At 46.0% G+C, this 15039-nt stretch overlaps 1 protein-coding gene across 1 annotated transcript in view; it reads left to right on the top strand.

Annotated features, from left to right (window-relative positions):
- The window catches only part of mmp24 (matrix metallopeptidase 24), a gene marked incomplete at its 3' end in the record, with an annotated part of 84583 nt that extends 69866 nt beyond the window's left edge, over nt 1–14717 (top strand). The window contains exons 8-10 of the mRNA XM_080000525.1: nt 2452–2590; nt 7551–7817; nt 14353–14717. Coding sequence (XP_079856651.1) covers nt 2452–2590; nt 7551–7817; nt 14353–14717 — 771 coding nt within the window. The remainder of the gene's footprint in view (nt 1–2451; nt 2591–7550; nt 7818–14352) is intronic.
- Between the last annotated feature and the right edge of the window lie 322 nt (nt 14718–15039).

The following is a 15039-nucleotide window of genomic DNA, read 5'->3' as shown; positions in this document are numbered from 1 at the left end:
CTCTTTCTCCTCCTCCTCCTCCACCTCCTCTCCCTCTTCTCTCCCTTCACCCCCTTCCCTCTCCTCTCATCTCACCCTCCTCTCCACTCTCCTCTCCTTCTCTCCTCTCCTCATCCCCTTTCTCCCTCTCCCCCCCTGCTCCACTCACCTTCTATCTTCCTTTCCTCTCATCTCGTCCTCCTCCGCTCTCATCCTCCCCTCCTGTCCTCTCTCCTCTTTCCGCCTCTCCTCTCCTCTACTTATCTCCTCTCCTCCTAATCCCCTCTCCACCTCTCATCCTCCTCCTCCACCTCCTCCTCTCTCCTCTCCCTCCTCCTCCTCTCCTCTCCTCCCCTCCACCTCTCCTCCGACAACCCCATGACACTACAGTACAGTAGAGTAGGGAACAGTTCCATGGATTTCTGTCTCCTGGATAACTAGATCACAGAGCATTGAGTTTCATGATCTATGGAATGCAGCTCCACTTTACCGTCCAGCGCCAAGGGGGATTAGCGTCGCATCCAGACGTCGGTTCGGATTAATCAAATCAGTTTTGGGGGAAAAGGCGCTTCAGTGACGCGCGTTTTTGTATATTTAAAACCAAAGCCCCGACTGACTAATTCTTCCTTATGTGCAAGAGATCCAACCTCTCACATAGCAGATTGGAGATTGAATAACGGTGGAGAGGCGGGTTGCCAGTTCGGGTTGGGGGCTGAAGGAGCTGGTTTGAAATGGATGAGCATCCTTGGCGTAGGTATCCCAGGGCTAAGATAAAGGCTGGAGAGCTGGGTTTATTTTCATAAACAATCTTGATGGGCCCTCACGTACTTGATGATCCCGGTTCTGTTCGCTTCCAATTACCTATTTCGGACCATTCAAAGGTACCGCAAGTAATTTGTTTCCACTCGTTGGTGCAAACTGACCTTGATACACTGGCGGAGGTTCCCAGACGTTGTTGATCGCTATCAGTCCACTGCTCCCTCGATGGCTGCTGAGATTTCCACCTCTCATCCCCGGACCTGCCGAGCTCCCCGAACCGATTTCATTTTAATCTTTTAATCGACGAACATTCCGCTACGCAATACCCGGCGTTGCGAGACCCCTCTCCTGGGAAGCCTCGTGGAGGAGCAGCGCCACCCTTGGCAGCCTTGGTGTAGCTCCGATGGCTTCCTTTAGGGAGCGCTGTTTGCCGCTAATTGTCCGGCGTTAATGACTGGTTGTGTTGCATGAATTTTCTGGGAATATAAGATCACAAATGTCTCTCTCTAAGTGTAACACAAACAAAGATCCCGACAATATTTCTTGTTTCCCTCATGACAAAAACACTGTAAACGTCACTTCTGTTCACCGTGATTCCAAAGCGGGATTCAACTGCAACTGAAACACGCACGGTGAGCGCCGGCGCCACCTCCAGACAGACTCACAGAGCAACAGCTGGAGATGTTTGTGCGATCTGCGGTGGTGCCGAGCGATCGCAGCGCAGGCCCTTGACACCGCCACATGAATAATAGATAATGTGAATAACGTGTATTTCGTGTTGTACGGACTGAGTCATCGCATTCTCGTCGATGTTGGTGATGTAAGCTTCACTTACATAAAGCTCTGGAAGGGAAGCTTCACATTTTGGGCCTGGCCTCCTCCACAGGGAGATCTCACGGCAGATGTAGCGCTCTAACACGGGCTTGGAACTGGTGGAAAGACGCCGTATTGATAAAGGGAGCACAACCCGCGGCGGGTGGAGTCGATTTTGGGACCCCTGGGCTGACGAACTTCAGACCCGTGAAATATCTGGACACGGACGGTCTGGTCTGGTGCATTCCGTTTACGAGTCTCAGAGACACTGTTCTCATGGTAACGTTCTTCTGTTTGCCTACTTCCAAAGTAGCCATGTTTTAACGAGGCACTCGGGTTCCACTCTGTCGATCGCTTGTCAATACATGATGTCAGATACAAGCGGAGGTGTTGTGTGAGATTTACCGACACTATAAACACTTTATGAATTCACTGAGCCAGCGGCAGGGGTGGTTCAACAGAACTCAAGTACTGTATTGTATTGAGTACAACTTTGGAGCCTTTCTGTAATTCCCAATTTCTGTAATACAATTTTAACTCCAGCAAATATATGTCTTTTATCCACAACATTTGTTTAAACTTCATTGACTGGGCAATGCACAACCTGTAAAATCACATCAATCTATTTATATAATTTTCTCATAAAATATATACATTTCCGTGTTTTTTGTAGAAAAAATATATCAATCTGCCATCAATTTTGAATGGGGGAAGAATTTTACCGCAGCATTTGTGGTGAGTCTGTGCGGTGAGACTATATTGAGTCGAGAAAAGCTTTTCCTGACCCTTTTAAACAGATGAATACAACATGAAGGACAATCTACATGTATCCTTAGACTGGAAATGGACTTGAAATGGAACACGGTTTCTAACCCCGGTGGTGCCGGTGGTGCGTTGCAGGACCGCTGGTTCTGGCGTCTGAGGAACAACAAGGTCCAGGAGGGCTACCCCATGCAGATCGACCAGTTCTGGAAGGGCCTGCCCCCGCGCATCGACGCCGCCTACGAGAGGTCCGACGGGAAGTTCGTCTTCTTCAAAGGTACGGGGGGGGGAGGGGTGAGGGACAACGCCTTCCTCGGTGTTTGCTCCTTGGGGCCGTGACACAAGACCACACATCAAAGGGATTTTAAATGTTTCCCACTGGCACTGAGCTCCACCCAAACAAGGGAAAGGGCTATAGAGTGGGCGATGAGATGGAGCATAGATTTAGAGGAGCTGGTTCGCTTGGGTCACTTTCCTTGTAGCTATCATTAATGAGTACTCCCACGCATATTCACATACTGTACGTATACTCCGACTGATAGAGCTTTCAAATGGAAGTCTGTTCACAAGGTTCTGTTATACGCGTCACAATTTACAGGTCATATTTTAGATGACCATTTAACTGTCACGGCAGAGGGTGCTGCTCTAAAGCAGGGGTTCCCAACCTGGGGTGCCCGGCCCCCACAGCGGGTCGTCAGTTATCGGACGATTCGAGGCGTATGTTTGCGAAGCGTCAAATTTTGATTCAGAAATCCACATGAGTACCACATGTTCCAATGTATTGTACGCCCTAAAAATCTTTTCAGAGCCAAACAAATTCAGATCAAACCACTAATCCACGCACCACTAATAAATACACAACGAAAGCTGAACCGTCGCAAATGCACAGGCGTGTGCTCGCGACTGCAAATTAGCATAAACCAGGCCCCGATTTCTCCATATAAGGAACTTCCTGGTTCCAGCACAGAGGAGCCGACTCTACCGAGCATGTCTGCTGCGGCTGCAGGGCGGAGCTGCTATACGCTGTTGTCTCCAGAGGATCCCACTTTAAATGGCTTAAATAAAAACAATATTTTCATATAAAAGTTATTTTTTCTATGTATTAATTGTATGGAGGCCGTTCGGTGCTTGTAGCTTGGAAGCAGATGGAGGATTTAGACGTGGTGGTCTCATGTTGTACGGGTGGTCTCGTGATAAAGTTGCGGCTCCAGGTTATTACTTATATAACAATAGAATGAAATATTAATAACCAAAGAAGCGCTTTTCTTGAGGTGGAAACCAGTGGATCAGCTATTGATCATTCCCAGTAAACAGATGCCTGGAAGGTGCATATCAGTATCCATAAATATATCCATAGAGAGAAAGAATCCATTGTACAACCTGCTTGGAGATGAATATGATGTTTTATAGTTTAACCAACTGCACATACAACAGAGTGAAATTAAGGATCCTAGAATTAAACACATCGAGAAACACACAAATCAAGATACATAAGGAAGATACATAATAGGTGATTTATTATTTGTAGGTCTTTTGAATTTTTATATTGTATGTTGTGTAATATTGAAGACTTACTCCTTTTTTATTAATTGTTCAAGTAGCTACAGTCATAATATAATTTTCCAGGACTGTGGCGCATGGTACCGCTGCTCCGACCAAGTTCAAATGCTCTTCTAAAGTCAGAGCAAATCGAAGTGGGAACACATTCTGGGGTCCCAGATCCGTGCGTACGCCGGATCTGACTCCTGACGAGCCTGAGTGGCGATGGTGGTGGATTTCCTCACGTCTCATTCAGAGACTTATCATGAGGGTTTCCACAAAAATTTGAGGAGTCGTCAGGACGCGCGGCAGCAGCTCCCAGTGAGACGGAGGAACCTCCATCAGCCTCCTGCCGGCCGCAGCGCTCTCCCGCTCCAGAGGATTTTAATCACTGCTTAAAAATGTATTAAAAACCTTCAGAGCAGGAGTTTCAGCTCGGGGTGGAAAACCTCTCTCTCCCTCTCTCTCTCTCACTCTCTCCCTCTCTCTGTCCCTCTCTTGTCTTTCTCTCTCTCTCTTCCTCTCTCCCTCTCTCCCCCTCCCTCTCTCTCTCCCTCTTTCTCTCTCTGTCGTTGTCTCTCTTCCTCTCCATCTCTCGCCCTCTTTCTCCCCCTCTCCCATTGTGTCTCCCTTGCCTCACTCCCTCTCTGTCTCTCTCTCCATTTCTCTCTCTGTTTCTCTCTCTCTCCCTCTCCCTGTCTATTTCTCTCTCTCCCCCATCTTTTTCTCCCACTTTCTCTCCCTCTCTCCATCTCTCTTTCACATTGTCTCCCCCTCTCTCCATCTCTCTCCCTCTTTCTCACCCTCCCTTTATCGCTCCCCGCTCTCTCCCCCTCTCTCCATCTCCATCTCTCTCTCGCTCTCTCTTTCTCTGTCTTTCTCTGTCTCCCTGTATTTATCCCTCCCTCTGCCTCTCTCTGTCGCTCTCTTTCTCCCTTTTTTCTCTCCTTCTCTCCCACCCTCCCCATCTCTCTCTCTCTCTCCCATATTTTTCTCTCTCCTTATCTCCCTCTCCCTCCCTATCGCTCCCTCCCTCCCTGTCACTCTCTCCCTCCCTCCCTCTCTCTCTCTCTCTCTCTCTCTCTACCGTCTATGCTCCCTCCCTGTCTTTTTCTCTCATTCCCTCTTTTTTCTTATCATTCGCTTGCTTGGCCTTACTCTTCGCTCTTGCTGCTCGCTCACGTTCTGCCTGTTTCTCTTTCTTTCATTCTGTCATTTAACCCCCCACACAAACACACACACACACACACACACACACACTGCCAAAGTGTGTGAGTCTGCCAAATAATCTGGTGCGAACAGCACTGAGTTGCATAATTGCAAATACAAGGGTGGGGGGGGGTTTGGTTTTCGTCTCTTGGTTTTCTCTGGTTTACTTCCTCTAAACTGGAAAGAGAGCGAGAGTGATAGTTCAGGTTTATTACCTGGTTAGATGTAGGAACTGAAGAACTGAGCTGATGTTCTTACGTAACGTTATATAATATAATATTATATATATATATATATAATGTTGAATGGAGAAGTTTGAGAAGATTCAGACACCAAATCCCATTAACACACACACCTCTTACCTCAGTGTCGCACTATCTCAGCCGACCAGGAGCATTTATTAATAGCCTTGCTCTCACAGAGCGCTCAGCTGCACACACACACACACACACACACACACACACACACACACACACACACACACACACACACACACACACACACACACACACACACACACACACACACACACACACACACACACACACACACACACACACACATAACCTTGTGCACACTCTGGGGGACATGTGGGCTCACGTGCACGTGCACAGTGAAAGAAGCAGGATTTGTGCGTGCACGCCCCTGGCTTCAACGCCTGTCTTGGCTGAAGCCTTCCCTCCGCCACACGCGCAGCGTCTTAAACTGACGTCCGGTCGTTTCAACGTTCCGACATTTTATTTTAGGTTTAGGATCAAACTGCTCGACGTTGTAGCCATGAGCCCAAATTCACCTACACTGGAATTTCAGTCACTCCTACCACATAGATTTTTTGTATATTATACATATATATATATATATATATATATGTATAATATATATATTCAGTTTTTTTTATAGATACATCTTTTTACATTATTATTATTAGAATTGTTATTATTATTATCATTTTTATTAATATTATTTTGGTTTTTTTATGTATTATTTATTGTTTTGTTATTTAGATACATCATTTAGTTTACACATTTAATCTGAAAATACAGAAGCTTTCTTGTCATGTTCTTTTAAAATCCATTTTTCAACATTTTTAATGAACTGTAAAATATTGGTCTTGTTCTCATTTTGATCGTTTTTTTATTCTAATGTACAGCGTTAGATTGAAATTTGAATGCATTCAGATTCAAGATAAGATCTTTATTATTAAAAAAATATATAATAATAAAAAAAGAGAGCGATACCTCCGCCATGCGCTGGTGGAAAGTCCCATTCAGGGTTACTTGTTCCATTTCCAGTGTGACCAGTGAGTTAAGCAAGGCAGTTTGGCCCCCAGGATCGGCACTGGGTTGAGTTTAACACCGTCTCATGCAGAGTTCTGAATTTAAATTCCCCAAACTCTCCCGTACTACAAACTTGGGGCCTCTGGGGTTGTAGTTGTGTGAGCAGATGCTAGAGGCTACATTAAGCAAACCCAGAATGCCGGGTTTAATGTACCACGTACCACAGCCATCAGTGTGATTTAACATCCCATAATAACAGCCCGATATTTCTCCTCGGCACTAAACGCTCGCTCGTTAGCATCGCAGCAGGTCGTGTTTATATATTCACCAGATGTTTCCAGTGTTTAAAGAACTAAATGTTTAAGCTGCTGGAGCCATTATAGAGCAACACTTTGATTTATCTGCTACTTATGCATCAGTTCTAAGTGAACTCCATTATTTAAAGGGTTAACTCGAGGGCCACCTCTCCAGTGAAAAGCTATTTTGCCGCTCTTGGCAAATTGTCGACGGGGGGGGGGGGCGGTATGGGGTCAGAGAGTGATGGAGAAAGTGTTCCCATTACTCACAGTGCTTTCATTCCATAAGGAAACGGAGTGAAATAAAATAACCTACATCTAAGATAAAAACACACTGTTCTGGCGCACTGATCACGCCTGGGTTGGTGCCATTGGAGCGCGGGTGCTCCATCACTGGCGCGCCGTAGGCACCGGCGGTACCATCGGAGAGGTGCCGATGGAGACATACCAAGGGTTTCCTGGAGGCTCAACCAGAAAAGCACACTTATCCACTACACCAATCCAGCCTGTGACGATCACCCACTTATGACCTTTGTTTTTTCTGGCCGCAATTTTGGCGCCCCCCTCGAGATGGAGCCCTAGGGGCCCACCCATGTCGCCTGTAGGAAGCGCCGCCACTGCTGGGTAGTAGAATGAATCAGCTCAGACATACAGCGGTGATAAATTCCAGCTTCAGAGAGATAAAAGTCATTTTCCATCTTTTTGCTCCGGCCCTGCACTCAGCGGTTGGACCTCTGGCTGGACACAAATCAACAAATCCGCACGGTTGACTCTAAATCTTGGACTGTGGAATTTAACTTTCTGAACCCAGGTTTTCCACCTGTGACATTATATGAACACCTCTAAACCCTGTTGTCTTATCCAGTAGATATATACTGTACATAACAACCCGCTCCCGTCTCTTCCTGTCCTCCAGGTGATAAGTACTGGGTGTTCAAGGAGGTGTCAGCGGAGCCGGGCTACCCCCACAGCCTGGTGGAGCTGGGCAGCAGCCTGCCCCGGGACGGCATCGACACGGCGCTGCGCTGGGAGCCGGTGGGGAAGACCTACTTCTTCAAGGGAGACCAGTACTGGCGCTACAACGAGGAGAAGAGGACGGCCGACCCCGGGTACCCCAAGCCCATCATCGTCTGGAAGGGCATCCCAGACGCCCCGCAGGGCGCCTTCATCAGCAGGGAGGGATGTGAGTAGACTGGGTGTCTGGGTGGGTTTCTGCCTGTCTGCCTCTCAGTCTGTCTGTCTGTCTGTCTGTCTGTCTGTCTGTCTGCCTGTTGATCTGTCTCTCTGTCTGCCTGTTTGTCTGTCTGTCTGTTAGTTATTGTGCTGGTGTGTGCCATGCAGCCAACAGCAGGCCGTTCCGTGGCGACGTTCTAAAGGCGTTAATGTAGATGAATGTACTTAAGCGAGGTTCATTTTACTCAGTTGTAGGGGACAATATGTTCTGCTATTGATGAAAATAAAATATAAATCACATTTTCTTTTTATGAATTCATTTAGGCTGAAAATGCCCCCCAAAAAAGTGACTTTAATGTAGCTTAATGAGACAATATTGGACAAAAACATTTTCAAATTATACTGGAAGCTGAAGTCACATAACTTAGATTTGACCTAAAGTAGAGGCGTACTTTAGACCAGATTGGGAAATGTTTTTTATTGACATATTAATTCAGCCACATTTTGGGACCATCTGTTATATTTTCAATTCACTTAAAATTTACAACAGTTTCAAAACATTTAGCCCTATGACTGAATTAATTGAGATTTTTTTTTATTGAAATGTTGTCATTTTGCAACATTAAACTTCATGTGCAACCAAAATCTCAACTTTGTTCAGTTATTTTCAAAGTTTTTCCAATTTTTTCAGACCCTCAACATTTCGCCATTGTGACATCTCATAACCCCAAAATAATTTTTAAAATATTTTTTTTTGTCTTTGAAGCACTTTGAGTTGCATCTCCCGTGTGAATTATGTTACCAATGTTAAAAATGATGTTACAGTTTCCACTTTATTAATACATTTAAAAAAAATGTTCATTTCCATTCATCCAGTCCATCGTTCATGTGCTGCCCCCACAACGGCAAAAAAAACAACCTCTTAAACCTTTTTTTTCCCCTTCATGTTTTTAAGATGTTTTTGCCTCATTAAGCCATTCCACACCGAGCCTCATCACTTTGACCCGGTCGCCGCATCACTTCATTCACATCACTTCATTCACATCACTTCATTCACATCACCGCTCAACACTCCCTGAGCACTTTGTTTATGCTACAGCAGCAGAACGCACCGCACGTGCACACACACACACACACACACACACACACACACACACACACACACACACACACACACACACACACAGGCAAAGCTCTGTGTTTGTTTTGGGGTTTTTGTGTGTGTGTGTGTGTGTGTGTGTGTGTGTGTGTGTGTGTGTGTGTGTGTGTGTGTGTGTGTGTGTGTGTGTGTGTGTGTGTGTCCCCGTTTGTTTGGTTGTGTGTATTCATGCCTGTACATCTGCCTAAATTCACTCAAACTGAAATGGCTGAGGAACCATTCATACCACGCAGATAGATTATTTGGTTTTATGTTATCGCTAGATTATTTTATATTCATTCATTTATTATTTATTATTTCCTATTTTGATAGATCATTTATTTTACACATTTTATGGGAAAATACAGCAGCTCTTTTTAAGGGTCGTGTATTCTCTTATAGTCCATTTTTCAAATGGGGCAATTTTTTTAATGGACTGAAAAATGTAGGTCTTATTGTCATTTTGGTCATTGTAGATCATGTTTTTTTTTTGTTTGTTTTTTTTATTCTAATCCACAGCGTTGGATTGATCGTTTATGAAATGTTGAAATCTAAATTTGACATTAGACATTCAGATTCAAAACAAGATCAAATAGAATCATCAAAAAGTCTTCTACCATTTGCATGTCGGTGGGGGACGAAGTCCTCAAACCTTCTACCTCAGTGAAAGTACAAATACACTGACACTAAATGACTCACACTGACATTTCACTAAAGTAAATAGTCCATAAATGTACTTTAATTATGAGAAGTAAAAGTACTTGTCCTATCCAGTGTCCTGATATAATGCTACTGTGGGGCTACTATAGCTTTTCATGCAGATCCTATAATTTACAATAAAAAGTATGGATGGTGTCATAGTAATTTCCAAATATATATACAGTATATACACAAATATAGCTGCAGGCAGTAATACACAGGGTCCGAGGTTCCGTAAAACACATCTTATTGCACTTACGTCATGTTTCTCTGTTCTCTGAATGTTTCTCTTGTGTCGTTTAGTTTAAATGCCCCTCAAGAACAGTGTTTTAACAGTTACCATCGTTCCTGGATCATGCAATACGGACACTACCTAACCTCGGAGGATGATGTCACAAAGCGCCCCGCTCCTCAAACTCATCAAATCGCGCCAGCGTTCTTCAACTTCCCAGTAAATTTGCGACAGTTTTTCCGCTCATTTCTACTCCGAATGTAGATCGACATTGATCAAACGTGAACAACAAGGCGTCTGAAACGTCCCGGTTCCAATGAGACCTCAACCACGTGCGTGTGTCCTGCCGTTGTCGTCTTTCAGATACTTTCAGCCCGATAAAAAGCCAAGATGATAAAAACTGAAAAATCGGAGCAATAACAATTGAGCATAAATCCTGAAATATTTCAAAAACTAAAGGAACTGCACGTGTGGCCCTGCAGAGCAAAAAGCGCAGACATTTCCTCTGGAACGTAGTGCAGTAGAAGTGGGAAAATTCTCTCAAAGCGGAACATCCTTCAGTCAGTACGGACGCTCGAAAAATGCACTTCAGCACAATAACAAAGTACTTGCGCTTTGTTTACTGTGCACGCCGGAGTCTGCTTAAGTGTGTTGTCGCTGAAGGGCATCCATCTCTCTCTCTCTCTCTCTCTCTCCCTCCGTCCTTCTCGCAGCTGCAGTGTTTGTCGCCGCGGCGTCTCATAATTTCTCATGAAACAGCAACAACAATAATAATTTTTGGGGAGTGTTTCTGCTTTAATAAGTTCCTGCGCCACTGGGAGTGCGCCGGGAAAGGCATAACTCAGAGAGGGAGGATGGGAAGACGGGATCGGGGGAGGGGGGTGGAGAGCGAGAGAGAGAGAGAGAGAGAGAGAGAGAGAGAGGAGTGTGATATCGTGGTGGTTGTCATCGTCGGTGTCGTACACAAAGCCCTGCGGGCCCGAAAGGGGAGAGCGAGTGTTCTCCTAACGACACCGGCTTTTAAAATGACTAGGTCTAAATCATCTACCTGCATTGAAAAATGCTAAATATATTTATTTATATATATATGTATATATACCGAGTATACTTTATATATACAATATATGTTGTCGTACCTTGCATCACTGCATGAACCCTTACAGCACAACACAATTAAATACATTAATGGTCACTACCTTACTCTGATGACTTGCACTAAATGGAGTCGGCCAGGGTTGCATAGTCCGGACAGTAGCTGCTGGTAGCCGGCCTCGGGCAGGCTTCCAAATGATCATCCGTCATGGTGGAAACGCTATTTGGACTTAATAATCTTCATGTGGGAAAAGGCTGACTCGCATTAATAAGTAGAGCCGAAGGAAGGTAGCACACTTCCTCATGTTTGGGTACTTTTCCTCCGTGAGTAAGTTCCAAAACTGTCCGTGAGCCCTGGACTTCAGCTCAATGTCAGCCTGTAGTGTCAACATCTCGTCCTCCACTGCAGACCAGTTCAAGTGAAACAGTGTTGGAGTGAATCAACCTCAACATCTTCCCTAAATGCGCAGCACATTAACGTAGTGATTGGCTCCAGTAAAGTCTAGAAGTCTAGAAGCCGTTTTTCAACGTCTGACAGACAGTTTTCAATCTGCTCTGTGTAGCACTGGCAAGTTGCGCACACACCTTCCCTTGGGTCTCCAGCTCTGATGCAAGGTTTTGAAAGTTCCCCAAATCACGGCGCTGCAGCTTTGAGGAGAGAAGTTGCATCTTTCGTTTGAAGACATTAACTGAACTCCTCACGTTGACCACGGCTTTGTCTTTTCCTCGCAGCTCTAAATTAAGCTCATCCAAAAAATGTAATAAAAAATTTGAATGGCGCGCAATCTACCCGCACTACCTTTGCGATCTGCCTTTGTTGATCGTCGTGTTGGGCACCCCTGCCCTACCCGCTCTCCAGCCTTTTCTCTTCCCCGTCGCACTTCTTACAAGGAAACAATCCCACTGCACTACACCACGATGCTGTCACCCAGTGAAAAGGTCAGAAACATATAGAACTGTGCTTATTATTATGCCCAACTAATAGCGACGTGAACGATTTGTTCGTAGCGAACAATTCTTCAAAATGAGTCGGTACTCTGTAGTCACTGCAGCAAAAGAGTGAATCGACGACTCTCGATCGACGCGAGTCGACGCTTAAAATAATGACCAAGGACTAAATTGAATGCATTTGGCATGATTCATACCGGATGTGACCGATTTACTCTTTGCATTAAATGGTTCCTGGGAGAAGTCCTCCCTCACTCACCGTGCGTCCCACCAGCTGAACCAAACAAACCAAGAGTCGGACAAATGGAGCGACTCTTCTTACCGAGGGACCCGTCAAAAACCGGATCTCAAGAAAAAAAAAAAAAGAGTCGAACCTTTCATCACTGCGAATAGCCCTCACTTTCAGGGTGATAATTGTTCTGATGAACGCAGAGCTGCCGTTCTGTCTGCAACTGATGAGTTAGACGCCTTATTGCAGCCTCGCAATTTTGATCTTCCAACGCAAGAGCTGCTTCCCGTTCTCTATTTTGTGGAAATTGGAATTTGAACCGTTGGCTCACGCGGCACGCTGAAAACCGCCGCTGTGCGCCGCGCCTCAAAAGCATTTGAAACCGTCTGCCTTCGAGGTATCCAACACCCCGTTGAATGGAAAGGGTTTAATACGTTGGCACTCGTCACAGTTTTACAGTAGGCGTTTGAAAAAGGAACATCAACGTTGCTGGATTTCCTTGGTTCCTGTGTATATTTTTTTTCTGCTTACTAGGTCACCTGGCTCAGATTTGGGGGGGAAAATGAAATTGGGAGTATTTCGAATTGGGCGTCGTGCCGAGTGAGGTGGTGAAGAGGGAAGATTTAACTTGTTGATATTGAAGGGGGGCGGATTTTCTGGCCCGTTTTTTGAATAGCGTGAATACAAATCGGCTAATTAGCTGATATCATATTAATGGAAGTCAATCCCTAGTGGGCGTTTGGTAGGTTAATCTACATCTGTATCCATTCTTTCCTGCTTCCATTTTCCCCGTATGTTTACGTGTATTTACCTCGTTGCGTGCCACTGGGGGTCCAGATCCACATTGTGGCTGGCTGATCGCCGGCTAATGCTCCGAGTGGACCCTCCTCAGTGGTCGGTGCGTTGAGCTCCAGGGCTGATCAGAGGCCGCTCGCTCTCGTCTCAGAGGTCCGTTTCATCAGTTCTGGGGCTTGATTATTGGTTATTGCAGGGGCCGACAACAAGGGTTGCTCCGCTTGTCCCTGGCGACCAGATTCGGGCCACGGACGCCCATCTCGTGCGGTCTGGTTGCTGCGTTGTCAACCACTTTTCACGTGTTTAAAAACGTAAGTGAGCCTGGCACACCTCCGAAAGGTTTAGAAGCTTCCAGGGGCGAGGCGTCATCCCGCTGCTTTGATAATAATTGGACGACAGTAGATTTATAAGACGATCTTTATCACTCAATGGTGAAATGATTGAAATTCGGCAACCATTTTTTCAGTCTTGGCAACAAAGAGCTGATGCATGATTGACAATTTGGGCATTCTTCGGCCTTGGTTTGTTAATTGTAATTTGGGAATCCTTTCAGTCGTAGTATAACTCTTTTAGTTGCTAATATATTGTGAGTGTGACCCCTGTTTTTGGCCCCTTTATTATTTACATGATGACATGTGCGATGACTCCCTATCTTGCAAACACCTGTCCATGGGTTGGATTCCAAATCTGACGAAATGGATTTACAGCCTATATATCACGCTCCAATACAAACCAAACTTACGCCCCAGCAGGGGGTCAAGGAAGCACGGAAATGTTCTTTATTCTGTGAGATGTGGCTGTTAATGTCACTGACAACCAAAAACCTAACATTTCCAAACCGCCTTTCTCTGCCTTATGGACGGTCTGGAGGACATTCATAATAAATGTGGTGTGGGGGTGGTGTGATTTAGGCAGCTACACCTGTCTTGATTCTAGGTAATTGGGCCCGGGATCAGGGGTGGCTGTACACCTGTTGCTCGTCGGAGCAATCGACGAGCAACAGGTAAATCACCCATCCCCACACGCACACAAACACACACACACACACACACATGGGAAAAGCCTCATGACACGTGTCCATCTGCTCCTTCCATCTTGCCACTCTCTATAATAAACTGCTGTGTTTGCAACATCACTGCCTGTGTCTCTGTGTCGGAGGGCCTTGAAAACATCACTCGGGCGGCTTGTGCTTCTTCAAACTGCATCAGTCTGTCTTCCCAGTTAACTACTTTAAGTTTCCTTTCCTGCTGATAAACATCTGAAAGGACCGCAAAGTGACAAAAAGCTTTTAAGTCTGACATGTTCATCGATTAAATGTTCATCTTTGATCCATTTTCTCAGCAGTTGCTTCCGTGCGAAATACCTTCAGCGTAACCACTCCACTCCTCTTCTGCTCCACCCCTCTTCTGCAGACTACACCTACTTCTACAAGGGGAAGGAGTACTGGAAGTTCGACAACCAGAAGCTGACGGTGGAGCCCGGTTACCCCAAGTCCATCCTGCGCGACTGGATGGGCTGCGACCAGTCCGACATGGAGCGCGCCGGCGGCAGCGGTAACCGCGGCGACCGCCAGCTGCCCCTGGACGACGTGGACATCATGGTAACCATCAACGACGTGCCGGCGACGGTCAACGCCATCGCCGTGGTGATCCCCTGCGTCCTGTCGCTCTGCATCCTGGTGTTGGTCTACACCATCTTCCAGTTCAAGAACAAAGGCGTGCAGCAGAGCACCATGACGCCGCACTACTACAAGTACCCCGTGCAGGAGTGGGTATGACATGGCATGGGTCAAAGGTCAAAGGTGGAAGGGCTCGCAGGGGTTGGGCGGGTCCGACATTGCTTCGCTAGCCGACGCGCCAGCCATCGTTAGCTGTTACCGAAGGTGCGAAGGCGGAAGGAGGAGCGATGGGACGGCGACTTAGAGGGACACTAACTGCACTAATGGACATATTTAAGGACACGCATTGAAGATGCTCAGAGGGAGTAAAGATTCTGTCGCTTGCTCAGAGTATGAGCAAACGTGTGTGTGTGTGTGTGTGTGTGTGTGTGTGTGTGTGTGTGTGTGTGTGTGTGTGTGTGCATTTGCGTGTGTGTGTGTG

The sequence above is a fragment of the Zeus faber genome (genome assembly GCF_960531495.2).
Source record: "Zeus faber genome assembly, chromosome: 5".
Classification (NCBI taxonomy): domain Eukaryota; kingdom Metazoa; phylum Chordata; class Actinopteri; order Zeiformes; family Zeidae; genus Zeus; species Zeus faber.
Note: the sequence above shows the minus strand (reverse complement) of the source record. Positions and strands in the feature narration are given on the sequence as shown.